At 45.5% G+C, this 21,510-nt stretch overlaps 1 protein-coding gene across 1 annotated transcript in view; it reads right to left on the bottom strand.

The window, feature by feature from the left end:
• The window catches only part of LOC144510363 (solute carrier family 38 member 10-like), a 56,210-nt gene that overhangs the window by 25,691 nt on the left and 9,009 nt on the right, over positions 1-21,510 (bottom strand). The window contains exons 2-5 of the mRNA XM_078239803.1: positions 12,814-12,931; positions 6,889-6,934; positions 4,569-4,662; positions 153-293 (exon numbers count right to left, since the gene is read on the bottom strand). Coding sequence (XP_078095929.1) covers positions 153-293; positions 4,569-4,662; positions 6,889-6,934; positions 12,814-12,931 — 399 coding nt within the window. The remainder of the gene's footprint in view (positions 1-152; positions 294-4,568; positions 4,663-6,888; positions 6,935-12,813; positions 12,932-21,510) is intronic.

Below are 21,510 nucleotides of genomic sequence, written 5' to 3' on the forward strand. Positions count from 1 at the left end.
GCTTTATTCATTCACCCGAATACAATAAAGGGCAGTGTAAACATTGTATTTTAGAAAGATTAACTTTTATATCATTGACAATGACATACACAGTGATGCAATATTAAAGCAGCTAATTCCAGTCTGGCTCTTATTGTGCTCCCTGTACTCACCACAATTATTAACAACAGGTAGAAGATGAGAGAGATGAATGTCTGCCAGGCTGAATCTGACATATTCTTCTCAAGGCTGAGAGGGAGAATCACTGTCGAGGTTACGGTAAACAGCAAGACAGTACGTTGCCAAGGGGTACACTGCCAGGAAAATGCACAAAAAGGTGTGAAATGACACAAACAATGACTACAGGAGGTCACTTTTTCCAATTTATTTAATATCGGCTAGTTTTATTTCATCTTCTCCAAAGATGTGCAGGTTAGGTGGATTGGCCATGCTAAATTGCCCCTTCGTGTCCAAAGACGTGCAGGTTAGGGGGATTAGCGGGGTAAATGTGTGAGGTTATGCGTATAGGACAGGTGGAGGGCCTGGGTAAAGATGCCCCGTCGGAGAGTCAGTGCAGTCACAATGGGCTGAATGGCCTCCTTCTGTATTGTGGGTTTCTACCCCAGGTTTCCTCTGCTCACTCCGTGGTTGCCTGCTGATCACTCATACCTCAGCCAAAGGCCTTGGTGAGGGTTGGCAGCAGATATGGCAGGCTGTTTATCCAGGGAGGCATTACTGCCATGCCCAACCTCACTGGGTACCCTTGTACACACCTACACTTCCAACAAGTGTCACCACATCCGTAATTACAAGATTTTTAAAATATTCATTCATGGGATCTGGGTGTTATTGGCTAGGCCAGCATTTATAGCCCATCCCTAATTGCCCTGCAGAAAGTGGTGGTGAACCACATTCTCGAACCGCAGCAGCCCCTGAGGTGCAGGTACACCCACAGTGCTGTTAGGGTGGGAGTTCTAGGAATTTAACCCAGCGACAGTGAAGGAACGGCCGATATATTTCCAAGTCAGGATGGTGAGTGGCTCGGAGGGGAACTTGCAGGTGGTGGTGATGTTCCCCTCTGTCTGCTGCCCTTGTCTTTCTAGATGGACGTGGTCACAGGTTTGGGACGGGTGAGACGTTGCAGATATAATCTAATCGTATCTTTGGCCAGGCTCCATTATACTATTCAAAAAAAAACCAAACTGCTGAAGATGCCGGATCTCTGAAATGAAACCAGGAAACTGTTGGAAAGCAAGTCTGGCAGCATCTGTGGAAAGAGAGAGAGAAACGGATGCGGATTCAGGTCGATGTTGCAGCTCTGACAGAAGCTCATTGGCCCAAAACATTAATTTTCAGAAAGATATGAAAGATATGGGCAGCACGGTGGCACAGTGGTTAGCACTGCTGCCTCACAGCGCCAGGGACCCAGGTTCAATTCCAGCCTCGGCTCACTGTCTGTGTGGAGTTTGCACATTCTCCCCGTGTCTGCATGGGTTTCCTCCCATAGTCCAAAGATGTGTGGGTTAGGATGATTGCTAAATTGACCCTAGTGTCAGGGGATTAGCAGGGTAAATACGTGTGGCTATGGGAATAGGGCCTGGGTGGGATTGTGGTCAGTGCAGACTTGATGGGCCAAATGGCCTCCTTCTGCACTGTCGGGATTCTATGGATTCTATGATATGCTGATGAGGTGAAGTAATTAGAATGGGAAGAGACACATGCTGCACAAACCAATCGATCCGATTGGCATATTATTATACATTCCATGTACTTTAATGGCACTCTATCTAAAAGCACACAGATCTAATATGGGAGTCTATCATTCCCCACCCTCGTCCCTTTCCTCTCAGCGATTAGGGATCAGGCCAAACAAATACTCCATTTTTGTTTATATTCCTAACACTTGGTGGAAATTTGTTATTGATGGAGGCAGGCTCCGAGTTCCTATCAGGAGGCATCAGGACTTGTGTGGGGTTGATGATAGCTCGGGGTCATTAAGTTCAGCTTTGGGCTAACTATGCTGCCGCAATTAGAAACCACGGAATAATAGCAGTCAGGTGCGCACAGGCCCTGAATCATCCCAATACAATGAAGGACTATAATTAATCAGGTAATGAGCATGAGTGGGAAGGGATTGAACTATTAATGGATCGAAAGGGCTGGAGGAGCACAAGGTGCTAATGAAGGAATGGTGTTTGTGGCATCTCTGAGTAAGCTGCATTGGTATTGGAAACTCCACCTCACATCGACAGCTGGCCCTGGGGGACTTCCCTGCTGATCCCAGCAGTCATGGCTAACTTGCTCTCATTTGGCCTGGTGGAAGGCATGCTGGGTAACTTCAGGCAGGAGGTTGAGAAGAGCCCATGAGCCAAGGCAGGAAGGGTCTGAGAGCAGACCAATCATCTCACCGTGTCCAAACACTGCTCCCCAAATGGGAGGAAGGCTTTTCCAAAATTCACTGCTTGACCATTAAGAGGGTCCCCCCACTGGAAATCACTTTCAGGCAGGTGCATCTGAACTGCTACAACAGGTGTAGGTAATCTGCCCCAGCCACTACATCAACTAATAAATAGATGTGGGCTGGCACTCCAGTGCAGAACTGAGGAGGTGCTGCACTGTCTGAGGTGCCATCTTTTCAATGAGGCATTAAGCTGAAGGCTGGTTTTTGAATCCATCAGCAGGGGGATCCTGGGCAATATTTCTCCCTCAGCTAAAACCACTGAAACAGATTGTCTCAACATTTTTCTTTCTTCATTCTTTCATGGGATGTGGGTGTCGCTGGCAAGGCCAGCATTTGTTGCCCATCCCTAATTGCCTGTGAACTGAGCTAGGCCATTTCAGAGGGGCAGTTAAATGTCACCCACGTTGCTATGGCTCTGGAGTCACATGTAGGCCAGACCAGGTAAGGACGGCAGATTTCCTTCCCTAAAGGACATTAGTGAACCAGGTGGGTTTATCCAACAATCAATGATAGTTTCATGATCATCATTACCAGTTTTATATTCCCGATTCAATCACTGAATTTAAATTCCACCGGTTGCCATGGTGGGATTTGAACCCATGTCCCCAGAGTGTGATCCTGGGTTGCTGGTCCAGAGACATTACCACTACCCCACTGCCTCTCCAACCCATTGAGCCCATTGCTGTTGGTGGGAGCTTGCTGTGCGCTCCTGCTTTTCCTACATTACAACAGTGACTACAGTTCAATCGTATTTTACTGGGTGGAAAGCACTTTGAGATATGCTGAGGTTGTGAAAGGCGCCATATAAATGCAAGTCTTTCTTGCTATTCCTGTTAAGAGAATGCAGCAACTGTACGGCAGGTGTGGAGGCAATTGCTGGGGATTTGGAACAGAAAATGTTCTGGATGTTTGGCTCTGACAAACCTCCAATATTTCAGTAGGAATGGCAGAGTTGCCGTGGGGGTGGGGCCAGAGGAGGGGGGGTGGGAGGGCGGGGGGGGGGGGGGGGGGTGCTGGCGGTTTGGGGCAATAGCATTGACTCAACCAGAGCTTGTAAACATTCAACTTCCAATGAAGCTTCAGATGGGAAAGCCGTTGTGTAACTGAGCCAGAGGTTCCGGGCATCAGAGTTTGCTCTCTAATAATAGAAATAGAAAATGCTGGACAAGTTCAGCAGGTTTGGCAGCATCTGTGGAGAGGGAACAGAGCTGACATTTCGAGTCCATACGACGCCTCTACAGAGCTGAGTTTGATCTCTGTTTGCTCATCGGTGCACACATGATGGGCCGAATGGTCTTCTTCTGCGCCGTAACAATCCCGTGATCACAAGAGCAGCAGCTGGGAAGCTGCGACCAGCCCCAATGCCCTTGTGCTCAGGAAGCAAAATAAATCAGCCAGGGCCCCCCATACTCCACTATTGTCCTAATAGTGAGTGGGTGAGTGTGACTGCGTGTGAGAATGAGTGTGAACGAGTTTAAATGAGAGTGTGTGACACTGAGTGTAAATGTGAGTGCGAGAGAGAGAGTGAGAGAGAGTGAAAGTGTGAGTGAGTGAGTGTGAGAGAGAGTGAGTGTGAGTGAGTGTGAGAGAGAGCAAGTGTGTGTGTATGAGTGTGAGTGTTAGTGAGTTTGAATGTGAGTGAGTGTGAGAGAGAATGAGTGAGTGGGAGAATGAGTGAGTGAGAGAATGAGTGTGTGTGTGTTGAGTGAGTGAGTGTGTGGTGAGTGAGTGTGAGAGAGAATGAGTGAGTGAGAGAATAAGTGAGTGTGAGTGTGTGTTGAGTGAGTGTGAGTGTGTGTTGAGTGAGTGTGAGTGTGTGTTGAGTGAGTGTGAGTGTGTGGTGAGTGAGTGTGTGAGAGAATGAGTGTGTTGCATGTGGATTCCGGGACATGGCTAGATTCTGTTGATAACTGTCAGCACTTACAGTCAGGAATCACACAGGAACAATTGTCAGGGGTGCAAAGAGCCGCTGGTACCTGAACAACTGGACTGCAGTGACGGAAACAATTTGTTCAAGAGAGAGTAACGGAGAGAAAAGTGCAGAGAAACAAAACAGGGGAAAAGAGAAAAGCACACCTAAGCAAGCCACACAATTTGCCTGTTTTACTGAATAATATATTGAACTTACTGAGGTTCCAGTTAATGCCAGGAAAAGGTTGGCTCCTAAATTTTGCAGCACAACAAAGAAAGCGATGCAGGTTCCCAGCATGAAGCCGATCATACTGTAACAGAAAGCAGCAATACCGCATTACAATTACAACCCGATCATACTGTAACAGAAAGCAGCAATACCGCATTACAATTACAACCCGATCATACTGTAACAGAAAGCAGCAATACCGCATTACAATTACAACCCGATCATACTGTAACAGAAAGCAGCAATACCGCATTACAATTACAACCCGATCATACTGTAACAGAAAGCAGCAATACCGCATTACAATTACAACCCGATCATACTGTAACAGAAAGCAGCAATACCGCATTACAATTACAACCCGATCATACTGTAACAGAAAGCAGCAATACCGCATTACAATTACAACCCGATCATACTGTAACCAGAAAGCAGCAATACTGCATTACAATTACAACCCGATCATACTGTAACAGAAAGCAGCAATACCGCATTACAATTGCAAACCGATCATACTGTAAACAGAAAGCAGCAATACCGCATTACAATTACAACCCAATCATACTGTAAACAGAAAGCAGCAATACCGCATTACAATTACAACCCGATCATACTGTAACAGAAAGCAGCAATACCACATTACAATTACAACCCGATCATACTGTAAACAGAAAGCTGCAATACTGCATTACAATTACAACCCGATCATACTGTAAACAGGAAAGCAGCAATACTGCATTACAATTACAACCCGATCATACTGTAAACAGAAAGCAGCAATACTGCATTACAATTACAACCTGATCATACTGTAAACAGGAAAGCAGCAATACTGCATTACAATTACAACCTGATCATACTGTAAACAGAAAGCAGCAATACTGTATTACAATTACAACCCAATCATACTGTAAACAGGAAAGCAGCAATACTGTATTACAATTACAACCCGATCATACTGTAAACAGGAAAGCAGCAATACTGCATTACAATTACAACATTATAACAATCCAGCACTAACACTACATTCTGCACTCTCTCGTTTCCTTCTCTATGAACGGTATGCTTTGTCTATATAGCACGCAAGAAACAATACTTTTCACTGTATACTAATACATGTGACAATAATAAATCAAGTTTGGTAGTGGCTTCAAGTTCCTTATGCACATGATATAGGCTGACACTTGAGTGCAGTGCTGAGGGAGTCCTGCGGCATTAGAGGTGATGAATTTCGGATGAGCCCTTAAACCAAGACTTTGGGTGGAATTCTCCGGCCCTTCCCGCCGGTGGGACCTTCCATTCCCGCTGAAGATGTATCCTGCCGCCGAGGCGAGCTATGCAAATTGCCATTGACTTCGGCAGAACTGGAAGATCCCACCAGCAGCCAATGGCGAGCAGGCCCACCATGAGGTGAGGTGGCTGGAAAATTCCGGGCCTTGTCTGAACCCTCAGGTGAACGTAACACATTCCAAGGCGCTATTTTGAAGGATTCCTACATTATAACAGTGATTACACTTCAGAAGTACTTTTTTCTTTATTCATTTGTGGGATGTGGGCATTGCTGGCTGGGCCAATATTTATTGCCCATCCCTAACTACCCTTGAACTGAGTGGCTCACTTGGCCATTTAAGAGGGCAGTCAGTCAAAAGCCAACCACATTGCTGTGGGTCTGGAGTCAGATGTAGGCCAGACCAGGTAAGACGAGAAGATTTCCTTCCCTAAAGGACATTAGTGAACCAGATGGGTTTTCATGACAATCTCCAAAGGTTTCCTGGTCATCAGTAGACTTTTGATTCCAGATTTTTATTGAATTAAAATTTCACCATCTGCCTTGGTGGTCTCCATAGCATTATCCTGCGTCTCTGGATTGCTAGTCCAGTGACAACACTTCAGTTTGGAGACTGATGGATGCCCGATAAGACAAGGAGAGGGGCTGGCCCTAAGATTCTGACTCTGTACAATAGTGTCAAACAGTGAGCCGGGAGCCTGTTGTACAACCCTGTAGATTTTAAATTCCATTAGCTTCAACGAGCAGCTGTCTTGCCCTATATTAGCCAATAGATAATCAGCAGAGGACACCTGAGAATATCTGAGGGGAAGCCAGTGGAAGCAAAAGGGGGAAATAATTTTGGGTCAATCTATGTGGATTATTTCATGGCTGCTTTCAAATTACTGGGGAGAGCCTGACATCAACTCAGTCACTGTTCGTTCCAACTGCAAACAGGGAGACTAAAAAAGAAACAAAATGGGAACTCTCACCCGAAGAACGTGAAAGCTTCTCGGGTCAAATTTACTGATGGTCACTTACCTGACTTCAACCACCAGCTTTCCAAATATTCCATTCGATATTTGAGCTGAAATAGAAATTGTAAATTTGGTCAGTGAGAATCGAAAATTCCCAGCTAGCAGCAGATCATCAGGAAAGGACAGATAAAGGAGAGGAGAATCGTGATGAAGTCCAGCTGATTTCAAAGTGGGTGCGCCACGTTTTGAAAGTCAAACTGGTTTAATAGTTTAAATAATGGGCAAGTTCCAAATAGTTCAAGTAATAGGACAAAGTCAGCGATTGTTCAATGTATAACACCACTGACATTAAGATGCAGCATCATTTTCACCATCCTTGTCAGAAGTGACCTTTTCAGCCTTGGTTTATGAGGCCTTTTAGAAGCTTAGATGGTTCTCTTTACTGCACAGGAACATTATAAGTGTTTGTTCAGTAGCTCTAACAATGAGGTTCAGAGGCCTGTAAGGTCAGACAGTCGTGTTTATTAGTAACACATAACTATATACTCATGCCTGATCATTACTCGATACTGCTCTGTCTCCTGCCTACTGCCACGCGTGTCCCTCTACATCACACTGTGGGGAGTACTATTCTCCAGTCCCACATTAACTCTTACTATGCCATAAAACTCTTATACTACATCTCCCCCCAAGTCTTTATCCAACATATTATATAATACAATCTTTCTTTACTTGCTACCCCTTCTCCCCCACTCAAGCCTCTGACGTTATAACTTCAAATGGTCTGGAGGTTTGACAGTTCTTCAGGATTTCATTCTGGTCACGTTCGGAGGAGTGGTGGGGTCAAGTTTCTTTGGGCAAACTTTGTTGGCTTGGAGTTGAAGTCGTAGTGTCCTGTGTTTCTGGCACATGGTGGTCTCTATCTGAGTTGATATTTGCACTCCTTGGAGTTGAATGTTTTCTTATCAGCAACCCATCCATTTTGTTCAGACACCATAGGCTTTGTCCCATTCATCTCCGTCTAGAGAGAATGTTCATCCCGTTCCTTCATAGCATGAACACGGGTTATTTTTTTCCATAGGGGTCCACCATAATCTTTCTGGGAGATGCTGGAAAATCTCAGCAGGTCTGACAGCATCTGTGGAGAGAGAGAATAGAGCCAATGTTTTGAGTCTGGATGAGCCTTTGTTAGAGCTCTGGTCGCTTCACTCCTACTCCAGCATTGCCTTGTTGCTGTGCTGGATATTGCAGCGTCATCACCACAGTGTACCCAGGAAGGTTGACATTAACAGTGGGAGCCCGAGGTTTGGATTCATTGTTCTGTCGCTGTTCATTCTCACGTGTGTCTTCTGCTCAGTGTATGATGGTAGTTATCTGAACGTTTGGCTGGTCTGACCACAGAGGAGCTTCTGCCGCCTGCGAGGGAGTTGGGCAAACTGGCTCTGCAAGGTGTAGGAACAATTCAGAGCTGAAGTCCTGGTCGACAATCTCTTCACTGGGAGGATTCTCAGGAACTTGCAGAGGTTGTTTTGATGTCTTCTGCCATTTTAGGGTAGTTAAGGGCAACATAGACATCCCTGCTTAAGAGAGAAAAGGATTGGTTTCGGAAGCTGTACAAAATGTTGACTATTTACTTGATGCCATACCAGAGTGACTCTGGGATCACATCGATGACTGGAAGTTAAATTCACCCAGCGCCATTGAGTGGAGTGTCTGTCCTTTGTAGTCAGAGGTCTCTGAGTCATTGTTCCCAATCCAAGAGGACCATCACACTGACTCGTGTGTCTGATTTGAAATTGGTGAGGTGACTGTCTGCAGAGGCCTCAGCAATCCAAAAGGAGAATCCAGGATCCTTGATCTCACCCAAGAAGCAGGGTTGAACTTCTTCCTGGTGTGGTGCCTCAATCCCGCGGACTGTTTTGGGATCCTCCACATGTCTTGGTGTCTGAAACTTGCACCACTTTCCAAAGTGTCCAGCGTTGCAGTGGAAGCACTGTGCAGAGGTTACTGGACATTGCTCTCACTCTGGGAGTTCTCTTGACCCCAGAGTGGCGACATGGTGTCCCATCTTTGTGTGGGTATTGTCTTTCTTGGGCTGGATTCCACCTGCCCTCTTGTTGTTTCATGAGATGGACAGTTGGGGTTGCTCTTAGCGAGCCTTAACCTCGCCTCGTTAAATGGACCGGTGTTATTAGCGAATTCAGACTGCCTGACTATTTGGATCGGCATTTTTAGTTGCCTGTAGTACGTCCGAAACAGCACCATTAGCCACTCAGACTATTGTTTGGTCTGGTATGGGCTCCGGTATAAGGTTGCCATCGTTACAAACTTCAGCCAATCTGTATAATTTATTTATAAAGGAATCAACAGGAGCTCCAGGCTGCTGGATTCACTTGTTGAACGTTCCTTGCTCTAAAATGTTATTACTTCTTAAATTAAAGTACGTATCAAAAGATTTCAGAACCTACAAAGAATAAAGAAAAGTACAGCACAGGAACAGGCCCTTCGGCCCTCCAAGCCTGTGCCAACCATGATGCCCTAACTAAACTAAAAAAAACCTTTTGCCCTAACTCGGTCTGAATCCCTCCAATCCCTCCCTATTCATGTACCCATCCAGATGCCACTTAAATGTTGCTAATGTGCCTGCTTCCACCACCTCCTCTGGCAGCGCGTTCCAGGCACCCATAGCTCTCTGCTTGAAATACTTCCGCCGCACATCTCCCTTAAACTTTCCCCCTCTCAACTTGAACCTGTGCCCCCTTGTAGTTGACACTTACACCCTTAGAAAAAGCCTCTAAATATCCACCCTGTCTATGCCTCTCATAATTTTATATACCTCTATCAGGTCTCCCCTCACCATTTGTCATTCCAGTGAAAACAATCCTAGTTTATTCAACCACTCCTGCTAGCCAACAACCTCGAGACCAGGCAACATCCTGGTGAAACTTCTTTACACTCTCTCCAAAGCTTCTACATCCTTCTGGTAGTGTGGTGACCAAAACTACACACAATACTCCAAATGCGGCCTAACCAAGGTTTTATATAGCTGCAACATGTTTTCCCAACTCTTGTACTCAGTACCCCTGCTGATAAAGGTAAGCATGTCATATGCTTTCTTAATCATCTTGGCCACCCGTGTTGCCACTTTTAGGGAACTGTGGACCTGCACGCCCAGATCCCTCTTTTTGTTAATGTTCCTAAGTGTTCTGCCATTTACAATATAATTCGCACCTAAATTTGATCCTCCAAAATGCATCACCTCGCATTTGTCCGGATTAAACTCCATCAGCTATTTCTGTGCCCAAGTCTCCAATTTATCTAGGCCTGTTGTATCCTCTGACAACCCCTGATACTATCAGCAACTCCACCAATCTTTGTGTCATCCGCAAACTTACTAATCAGACCACCCACATGTTCCTCCAGATCATTTATATACATTACAAACAACAGAGGTCCCAGCACTGATCCCTGTGGAACACTACAGATCTCCATTCTGAAAAACACCCTTCCACTGCTACTTTCTGCCTTCTATATGGGCGGCACGGTAACACAGTGGTTAGCACTGCTGCTTCACAGCTCCAGGATCCCGGGTTCGATTCCCGGCTTGGGTCACTGTCTGTGTGGAGTTTGCACATTCTCCTCGTGTCTGCGTGGGTTTCCTCCGGGTGCTCCGGTTTCCTCCCACAGTCCAAAGATGTGCGGGTTAGGTTGATTGGCCAGGTTAAAAAAATTGCCCCTTAGAGTCCTGGGATGCGTAGGTTAGAGGGATTAGCGGGTAAAATATGTGGGGGTAGGGCCTGGGTGGGATTGTGGTCGGTGCAGACCCGATGGGCCAAATGGCCTCCTTCTGCATTGTAGGGTTTCTATGATTTCTATAACCAAGCCAGTTCTGTACCCATCTAGCCAGCCCACCCTGAATCCCATGTGATTTTAATTTTTGTACCAGTCTGCCATGTGGGATCTTTCAAACGCCTTACTAAAGTCCATATTAACTCTATCCACAGCCCTTCCAATTATCTTTGTCACCTCTTCAAAAAACTCAATCAAGTTGGTGAGACATGACCTTCCTCCTACAAAACTATGCTGCCTGTCACTAACTAGTCCATTTTCCTCCAAATGTGCATATATCCTGTCCCTCAGTATCTTCTCCAAAAGCTTCCCCACCACTGATATCAGGCTCACTGGCCTATAATTTCCTGGATTATCCCTGCTTCCTTTCTTAAACAACGGGACAACATTGGCTATTCTCCAGTCCTCTGGAACCTCATCTATCATCAAAGAGGATGTGAAGATATTTGTTAAGGCCCCAGCTATTTCTTCCCTTGCCTCCCGCAGTAACCAGGGATAGATCCCATCCGGCCCCGGGGACTTGTCTATCTTAATGCAATTTAGGACATTCAATACTTTCTCCTTCAATATATTGAGGTTTTCTAAAGTGTTAACATATCTATCCCTGACCTCAACATGCATCATGTCTTTCTACTTTGTGAATATCAATACAAAGTACTCATTAAGGATCTCACCCACTTCCTGTGGCTCAACGCATAACTTCTCTCCATTGTCCTTGGATGGGCCTATGCTTTCTCTTGCTCCCCTCTTGCTCCTAATATATGCAAAAAAGGCCTTGGGATTCTCCTTGACCCTGTTTGCTAAAGACATTTCATGTCACTTCATGAACCTCTTCAAATTTATCTAAAGATTGGGTGGCATGGTGACACAGTTGTTAACACTGCTGCCTCACAGCCCCAGGGAGCCAAGTTCTATTCTGGCCTTGGGTGACTGTGTAGAGTTTATACGTTCTCCCCGTGTCTGCATGGGTTTCCTCCGGGTGCTCTGGTTTCCTCCCACAATCCCAAGATGTGCAAATTAGGTGGATAGGCCATTCAAAATTGCCCCTTAGTGTCCCAAGATGCGTTGGTTAGGGAGATTAGTGGGGTAAATACATGGGGTTACGGAGCTAGGGCCTGGATAAGACGCTCTGTCGAAGACTCGATGCAGACTCAATGGGCCAAATGGCCTCCTTCTGCATTGTAGGGATTCTATTCCGATTCATTTTCTCCTTGTCGTACAATGATGTTATCGGCTATCAGCCCTACTAAGTAGAGTGGTGTATTCACCTGTTCAGCCTCTGTCTTCTCATCTAGGGCTGTGGAGGCCGAGACGTTAAGCGTCTTCAAGACAGAAATTGATAAATTCTTGATTTCTCGAGGAATTAAGGGCTATGGGGAGAGAGCGGGTAAATGGAGTTGAAATCAACCATGATTGAATGGTGGAGTGGACTCGATGGGCCGAATGGCCTTACTTCCGCTCCTATGTCTTATGGTCTTATGGTCTAATCCTGAAGCTATCACGTATCTTGAAAATCTTTTTTTTTAACCAAAGGCCCCAATTCTGCACCAGGTCTGGCCCTTGAATCAAATTAATCTGGTAAAGTAGATTTGATATCCATGGTTGCTGTTCAGCTCAGGGAGGACAGCTTTGAGTGCTGTTCCATTTTTAAAGATGGTGTTGCAGTAGCTGTTTATTTCAATGCATGGCTCTGGAGAAAGGACAGGGCAGTGGATAGTTCTTTCAAAGATGGGCTGAATGGCCTCCATCTGTGCCGTATTAGTCTGTCACAATTTTGTAAGTGAGAAGAACAGTAGCTAAGGAAAGCAAAGCATATACACTAGCAGTTAAAATGGGGGTGATGCAGGAAGGGAAGTTAGAGATTGCTGTCCCAACTAACCGCTGTGTCTCTCAAACCCTCTGGCAGCTGCAGTCTATGAGGCATTGCAGCACCTAATGTTAAATATTCAAACTGTGTTGCCTAGGTTCGAATCAATGAAAGATAATGCTGTTACAGCACAGAGCAGCAGTAAGTTAGTGCACGATGATGGAGTTCATTTCAAATGGTTGACTGCACACAACCTACAGCACTGACATCTTTGGGCTATTTATCACAACCTCTGCTCAAAGCAGCTTATTTCCTCCGGCGGTGACGACTTACCGAGACCAAAGTATGTTTTGCGTTTCGAGGCTATGGCTGCCTCAAGCAGCATCAGACTGGAGCTGTAAGACAACCAAGAGCAACAACTCAGCAAGAGGGATCCCAGGATCACACCGCACTGTAAACAAATAGAAAGAACAGGACAGCATTAAACCTTTGTTATTATTATACACAGCTGCGTGGAGAACCTGTGCTCTCAAACTGGCTTTCATGAAATTTGAAACTAAAAATGAATGCTGACCAGAGAAAGAACTGCATTTATATAGCATCTTTCCCACCCCCTCTTCCAGAGCATGATGGGAAGATACCTGCCTGTGTCACCATCACTTATTGGTTGCTGACTCATGGCCTCTCTGGCTCCTCCAACGCCTGTTTTTTAACCGGTGTTGATAAAACATGGGGATTTGACAAGAGCACATGGGACAGGATTTGACGAACCCGTCAAAGTAAACAGCAATTTAAATGGCCACTGCATCCACCGGGAGGGAGGGACCTGAGAAATCCTGGCCATACTGGACAGCACGGTGGCACAGTGGTTAGCACTGCTGCCTCACAGCGCCAGGGGCCCGGGTTCGACTCCCGGCTTGGGTCACTGTCTGTGCGGAGTCTGCACGTTCTCCTCGTATCTGCGTGGGTTTCCTCCGGTTTCCTCCAACAGTCTGAAAGACTTGCTGGTTAGGTGGATTGGCCATGCTAAATTCTCCCTCAGTGTACCCGAACAGGCACCGGAGTGTGGCGACTAGGGGATTTTCGCAGTAACTTCATTGCAGTGTTAATGTAAGCCTACTTGTGACACTAATAAATAAACTTAATACTCTCACTTTATAATGAGATTCCTACACACAGGGCTATCCCCAAGGTGCTTTTATATTCACTTTAGGTAATTTTTGAACTCAAGCCACGATTGGAATTTAGACAACATGGCAGGATCCCTGGAGCAATGTGATAATGAGGAGATAATCCGGCTTTTCGATGACAATTGATTGATGATGAATATTGGCTGGCACACCAGGGGCATCTCTGCTATTCTTCAGAATGGCACCACTGGATCTCCCGCACCCACCTGTGAGGACAGACAGGGCTTCAAATTAATGTCCTCCGGTACCTGCAATAGGGCAGAACTTCCGGAGTACTGCACCAGAGTGTCCGACCGGATTATTGCGGATGGTCGGCTTGGATCCACAACATTCTGACTCAGAGATAAGGATGTAACCCCCTATGCGATGACTAACAGCACTCTAATGGCACTGAGAGAAGCTTTGATTTTGACTTTCAGCAATGTGTGAATTGCTTCTTGTGATATGAAATCCGAACCCTTCCAATCCCACCTCCCCGCACCCCTCCACCCCTCCCATCAATCCATGCTCCCCTCAGTGCAGTCACTCATTGACCTTCGCACAATAAATGGTTTTGGCCAACTGGTTCTTTTGCCAAGCTTCTATTTAGTTGGAGTCATACTTAGCGTGAAGGAAGATGGTTGTGCTGACTGGAACTCAGTCATCTCATCTCCAGGACATCACTGCAAGAGTTCCTCAGGGTAGTGTCCTAGGCCCAGCCATCTCCAACTGCTTCATCAATCACCTTCCTTCCATCATAAGGCCAGAAGTGGGGATGTTTGCTGATAGAAGAACATAGAACATAGAAAAGCTACAGCACAAACAGGCCCTTCGGCCCACAAGTTGCGCCGAACATGTCTCTACCTACCAGGCTTACCTATAACCCTCTATCTTACTAACTTCCATGAACTTATCCAAAAGTCTCTTAAAAGACCCTATCGAATCTGACTCCACCACCACTACCGGCAGCCGATTCACGCACCCACCACCCTCTGAGTGAAAAACTTACCCCTAACATCTCCTCTGTACCTACTCCCCAGCACCCTAAACCTGTGACCTCTTGTGGCAACCATTTCAGCCCTGGGTAAAAGCCTCTGAGAATCCACTCTATCAATACCTCTCAACATCTTATACACCTCTATCAGGTCACCTCTCATCCTTCGCTTCTCCAAGGAGAAAAGACCTAGCTCTCTCAACCTATCCTCATAAGGCATGCCATGATGATTGTGCAATGTCTCCTTGAGTACTAAAGCAGTCTATGCCTGCATTCAGCAAGACCTGGACAACATACAGACCTGAATTGATAAGTAGAAAGTGGCACTCACAGCACACAAGTGCCAGGCAATGACCATATCCAATTATAGAGAATCTTATTATCTCCCCTTGACATTCAATGGCACTGCCATCGCTGAATCCCCCACCATCAACATCCTGGTGTATCACCATTGACCAGAAACTTAACTAGGCCAGCCATATAAATACTGTGGCTACGAGAGCAGGTCAGACTTTGGGAATTCTGCGGCGAGTGACTCACCTCCTGACTCCCCAGAGTCTATCCACCATCTACAAGGCACAAGTCAGGAGTGTGATGGAATACTCCCCACTTGCCTGGATGAGCGTAACTCCAACAACACTCAAGAAGCGTGACACCATCCAGAACAAACAGCCCACTTGATCGGCACCCCATCCACAAACATTCACTCCCTCCACCACCAACACACAGCAGCAGCAGTGTGTACTATCTACAAGATGCACTGCAGGAACTCACCAAGGCTCCTTAGTCAGCAACTTCCAAACTCACAACCTCTACTCTAGAAGAACACAGGCAGCAGATGCCTGGGGACACCACCACCTACAAGTTCCCTTCCAAGTCACACACCATCCTGATTTGGACCTATATTACGATTCGTTCATTGTTGTTCAGTCAAAATCCTGGAACTCCCTCCCTAACAGCACTGTGGGTGTACCTACACCTCAGGAATTGCAGCAGTTCAAGAAGGGAGCTCACCACCACCTTCTCAAGGACAATTAAGGATGGGTAAGAACTGATGGCCTAGCCAGTGGCATTCAGATCATAAAAGTGAATTTAAAAGGCTGTACCAGTCTTTGCTCGTTCTTACCTCATTATTTATATTCGTATAGCATTCCTTGAAAGTGTAAAAAAATGCATAATTCTAATAAGTTTGAAAATGTAAATAAAAATAAAGTTTACAAAATATACTTTTGTTTCTTTGCCTTGTTTCTTCCTTCAGTATTTACTGCTTTCATTACTATGGTATTTCTTTATTTAAGTTTTCTCCCCTTCCTCCTCCTCTCCTGAAGAGGAGCCCTTCTTGCTGGGACTCTGTCATTGTTGGACACTCACTGGCTTCAGTTTGATTCAAGCACTCAGAGGTTAATTGTGACTTCACTAATATGGTTAGTGATACTTTGGCCTTCTGTGTGTGATGGGAAAAGCATTGAGTGCTCGTAACAAGTTAAGAAACCTGATTATTGGTGATCCAAAGGTCAAGTCTGACTAGGGGAAGCAGGAATGCCTTTTAATGATAGTAGATGCCCTTACACAAACTCTATTGGATGAAACAGGAATGGTCTGGATTAAATGGGCAAAAGATATATTGATAATGAATGACATGGAGATCAAATTGCAATCACCCATGGCCACTATTGTATTTGGTAAGGAAGACATGTATAAAAATCCTAGCATGATTGGATTTTGTTAGAACAGACCCAAGGTGAAGACCACATGGGTAAACTATTGTATCTCAGTCTCTCAAGACCTTTTTATTAACAGCACTGCAATTTGCTGATTAGAGTTTCATAGAATCATAGGATCCCTACAGTGCAAAAGGAGGCCATTTGGCCCATCGAGTCTGCACCAGACACAATCCCATCCAAGTCCTATTTCTATAACCCCATATACTTACCGTGCTAATCCCCTGACACTAGGGTCAATTTAGAATGGCCAATCAACCTAACCAACACATCTTTGGAGTGTGGGAGGAAATCAGAGCACCCGGAGAAAACACATGCAGACACGGGGAGAATGTGCAAACTCCACACAGACAGTGACCCAAGGTGGGAATCGAACCCTGGTCCTTTGTGCTGTGAGGCAGCAGTGCTAACCACTGTGCCACCGTGCCAATCTGGAGTTCAATTTGCTGTGAACTTGATTATCTGGTGGTTTAAGACATATAACAGTTAATAGCTCTCTTGTGCCACACTTGGTCAATATTTTCTTTGTGTCAAGGACAGTTACTCTTACCCAACCCCTGCCATTCAACTCATGTCCGAGACTAGATCAAAGCTGTGGCGAGATCTGGAGATTAATAGTTATGGCAAAGCATAAACTGAGCATTGGTGAACAGCTAATGTATCTCATGGGATTAGAGGTGATTCCTTCCAGCACTAATGATCAGACGGAGGCTGATAAACTGATAATTCGCCAGCTTAGATTGACCCAGTTTTGTGAATGGAATGTACAGGGGCAACTTCCTTCATATTCAGGTAGATTCCAGTGTTATATCTGCACTGGAATAGTTTGACTAAGAAAGTTGCCAGTTCTGTGCAATGTTACAAGCAGAATGTTTGCAGGGCCCATAGACATCTCTATGCCTGGTGCACTGAACATCATAACATGGAATGAAAGGAATTGGTCAGACCATGGAAGCTATGATAGTTGACAGTCTGTAGCCTGATGCGCAATAATGGTAGATTTATTGTGATTAGGAAGGGAAATCTTAGCAAATTTCACCCTAACCAAGCCAGACATACCAAGACTATTTGCAATGCCCCTATCATCACCTTGACTGAAACCAGTCAACATATCCCTGGAGAGAGCAAAATTTTTTTTAAAGGTATTTGCATTTCAAGTGAATTGCTGGAAGAATCACACAAGTTTTAAGACATTTACTGCAATATACAAACTAAAGTTAACATTGACCAAACACTAACACAGTAACTTCTTTGCAGTGTTAGTGTTAATGTAAACCTACCTGTGACACTAATAAATAAACTTTAAATTATTTCAGTAGGCAATTTATACTCTAAATTAGAGGAACATTCTCCCATTTATCTTTTAACCCGACCAAAAGTCCCACTCCACAGTTATACTTTACTCTGTCCTTTAATGGACCCTTCATTCTTCAGGAGCCAATCCAAAGCTATTCTAAGTTTCTGATGGCTTGCTTCCTTTTCCCTTTCCAAATGGATAACTTCTAAATCATTGAACTGACTTCCACGGTAAGGGTCACCCGAAAGATTCCTCCCTTTAGACAAAGCCAGGTGAATCTTCCAGCCTCCTTTAAATCCTCATGAACTTGGTCTTTTCAATTAGAACATAGACTCCCACCCACCTTCTGTGTGGCGAATTACAAGGACAGCATTTTCTCTGCTCCCAGTGTAGGGCCAGATGCCTCTAACTTTCTGCTCTTGCTCTCAGATTCTTGAAGATTAACCTGTCTGTAAGATTCAGGGACATCTTCAGAAAAAATCCTGTAACCCGATACTACAATGATTGTTATGGACTCTTCTCCTTTCAAAGCCCATATCCATGCCAATGTGAACCACATGGACCTTATATCCAGGTAGAAATGCGAATTAACATTTTTCTAAACCCCCAACTCGATTCTACCTTGAAATTAAATAGACAGTTTAAAGCATAACCAGTTATAAAACCTGACATTCCGAACATCTCTCTGACAGACTTGGAGACTAAAGGCCGAATTTCCACACCCGGGTCGAGTGCAGAGAGTTGGAAAATTTCCAACTCCTCAATCCTGACCAAGAGAAACTTCCCCAAATGTTCAGGTTTCTATTCCAGGGTCGGGGGTTAACTGGAGTCGGGCCTACAGTGGAGATGCGAAGGTGGGCCGGGCATAAGTTGAGACCCGGTCGGGATTTTAAAGGCATGCTGGGAAGGAAGATATTGGACGTAGGTGGAGATGTCAACCAACCAATCAGGTTAGTACAAACTGTAATAGTCCAACTGGAACAAATGGGACATCATGGGCCATCCATTGGAAAAAGGATTGCTGATGCCTATTCACATTAGAATAAAGAAGCCACACCAAGTTCAGGCTGGCAACATTTCACAAGATACAGCATCTTGGCACCATCAACTGCCCATGATATTCTATATTGATGACCACAATGCCACAGGGGATGACTGGTACACGCCATTTTAGCCACAATCCTTTGTCCTCCCACCTGTCCCCTTTCCGCACATCTTTCAGGGGGTAGTCGTTCTTCAAACCTCAACTAGGACCCTCAGAGCTTCACTCTGTCATGGCACAGCAGAGTGACTGAGAGGGAGCAGGCCAGGAGGGTGGTGGCTGGGAGCTCAGCATGCTGTCTGGCAGTGACAGACATGGAATCCAGGCTGCCCTGCATTTGTCCAGACCCACTGCCCTTCCACTCCCAACATTAGGCATTGACGGGATGGAGGACACAGTTCATGTATGTAAGCAGACATAAGTGTGTGAGAACATTCAAATCTGGAAGCCTCACGCGCCTTTTCTTTTTGCATTTCTTATGCCAGATGGTCTCTCGGAAGGGGAAGTGGAGAAGCAGCGAGAGGGGCTGCACCTCACCTCAGCGACCAAGGTCTCCAGATCCTGGAGGAGGAGGTCCAGAGAGGGTGCTCCATGTTATATCCTAGTGGCTGCCAGAACCTGCCCTCATCAACCAAGCGGGAATGACCAGAGTAAGCCACTGTGCACTAGGGTACCATGGAAAATATTGGGTTCAATATGAGGAGAGATTCCACAACCAGCTGCACTCTGGTAAGTTGAGTTGTTCAGCACAAGCACACAGTGGTCTGAGTGACCATTCACAATTGAAATGTTGAACCAATGGTGAGAGACCAGGCACATTCCTCTCCTGTAGCAGGTAGGCTTGTATGTCCAAATTACTCCTTTGAGTGCGCACGGTGCAGCTGCAAATGTCCACTGTGAGGCAGTCCACATTCAATAAATCTATCCCTGGTGACCCTATATGCTCACTCTTTATGTTGTATCTACAGGGCAAGAGGGCCCATAATGCCAGGGAGATGGCCCAGATTGAGGGTATGTTCGCGAGGCTACAGGCAATAAGGAATGTGAAGGAGACAGACATAGAAGTGGCCAGAGTTACCCACCCAGCTGCACATCAGGGATGGAGAATCAGCCAGAGCCAGTGGTAAAGGTGCTAATACCAGCACTTTGGAATATGTGAATTAGTTTGTGGAAGTTCTGTGACACTTGGTGAACCTTTTTAAAGGTCTTCAAAAAGGTACCTGACATCTCCTAAATAGTACCTGACCTTTCCAAAATGGTACCTGACATCTCCAAAAAGGGATTTGACCTCTCCAAAATGGCACCTGACATCTCCAAAAAGGGATTTGACCTCTCCAAAATGGTACCGACCTCTTCAAAATGGTACCCAACCTCCCCAAAAAGGTACCTGACCTCTCCAAAGAATTCCGGTCGGTTTAAGCCTCTCAAATATGTTTCAGAAACCTGGGTGACTTTTAACTGAAGGTTGCTGTACTTTTAATTATGCCACTGCCTCCATTAACAAGGTAGGTCCTGCCCCTGTATCCCCCACCCTGGGCAAAATGGTGGGTGCTGGATTCGGATGTGGCACTTCTGGAATCAGGGCTCAGGCACTATTTTAGCTAAGGTGTGGAGCCTTTCTGGCTTTGCGAAAATTTGGGCCTAAAAGTCTATCCACTGTCAGCACAGCTGCTCTGGTCATTGCTCACAAGTATGAATATCTCGCACCTTCTTCCCTGACAGACAACCTGGGCCCCCATTCAACCTTTAACAATCGAGCCACCCAAACCTGTTGTCAGGCAGAATTCATAACAGGTCACATGGCCTCACACAATGATCAGCAGGACACTAGGAAGTACAGAGGACCAGAGGGACCTGGGGGGTGCATGTCCAAAGATATCTGAAGGCAGCCAATACAGGTAAATGAGGTGATTAAGAAGGCATATAGGATATTTGCCTTTATTAGCTGAGGCACAGAATATCAGAGCAGGGAGGCTATGATGGAGCTGTATAATACACTCTTCAGGCCACAGCTAGAGTACTGTGTGCAGCTCTGGTCACCACACTATGGGAAGGGTGTGATTGCACTAGAGAAGGTACAGAAGAGATTCACCAGGATGTTGCCTGGGCTGGAGTGTTTTGGCTGGTGAGGCTGGGATTTCTTTAGAACACCGAGGGCTCGGGGAGGGATCTGATTGAAGTGTACAAATTATGAGGGACATAGATGCAGTAAGGAACTCTTCCTCTTAGTAAAGGAGTCAATAATCAGGGGCATAGAATTAAAGTAAAGATCAGGACATTTAGTGAGGATTTGAGGGAAAACCTTTTCACCCAGAGGGTGATGGGAGCAGGAACCATCACAACATTTAAGAAGCATTTAGATGAGCACTTGAAATGCTATAGTATACAAAGCTATGAATCTTGAGCTGGAAAATGGGATTAAAGTGGATAGGTGCTAGATGGCCAGTACAGAGATGATGGACCGAAGGGCCTCTTTCTGTGCTGTAAAGCTCTATGACTATGAAACTCTATGAATGTGACCCTTTCATTCTTCCATTCTACCCTGAATTAAAAAGACAGGCAAAACATAACAATCTGATAAACTTTGTATTTGTAACAATTTCCTACATTACGACAGTGGCTACATTTCAAAAGTAGTTCATTATTTAAAAAGTGCTTTGGGATGTCCTGAGGTTGTGATAGGTGCTACATTAATGCAACTTCTTGCAGAATCATGGGCTGGGTTTTATGGAGGCATCATTGTGCTTGTCTGCTGGCTGGAGAGAGCTGACGAGGAACCCATGTGTCCTCCTCCAGAAAGGCCCAGT

The sequence above is a fragment of the Mustelus asterias genome, chromosome 23 (assembly GCF_964213995.1).
Source record: "Mustelus asterias chromosome 23, sMusAst1.hap1.1, whole genome shotgun sequence".
Taxonomy (NCBI): domain Eukaryota; kingdom Metazoa; phylum Chordata; class Chondrichthyes; order Carcharhiniformes; family Triakidae; genus Mustelus; species Mustelus asterias.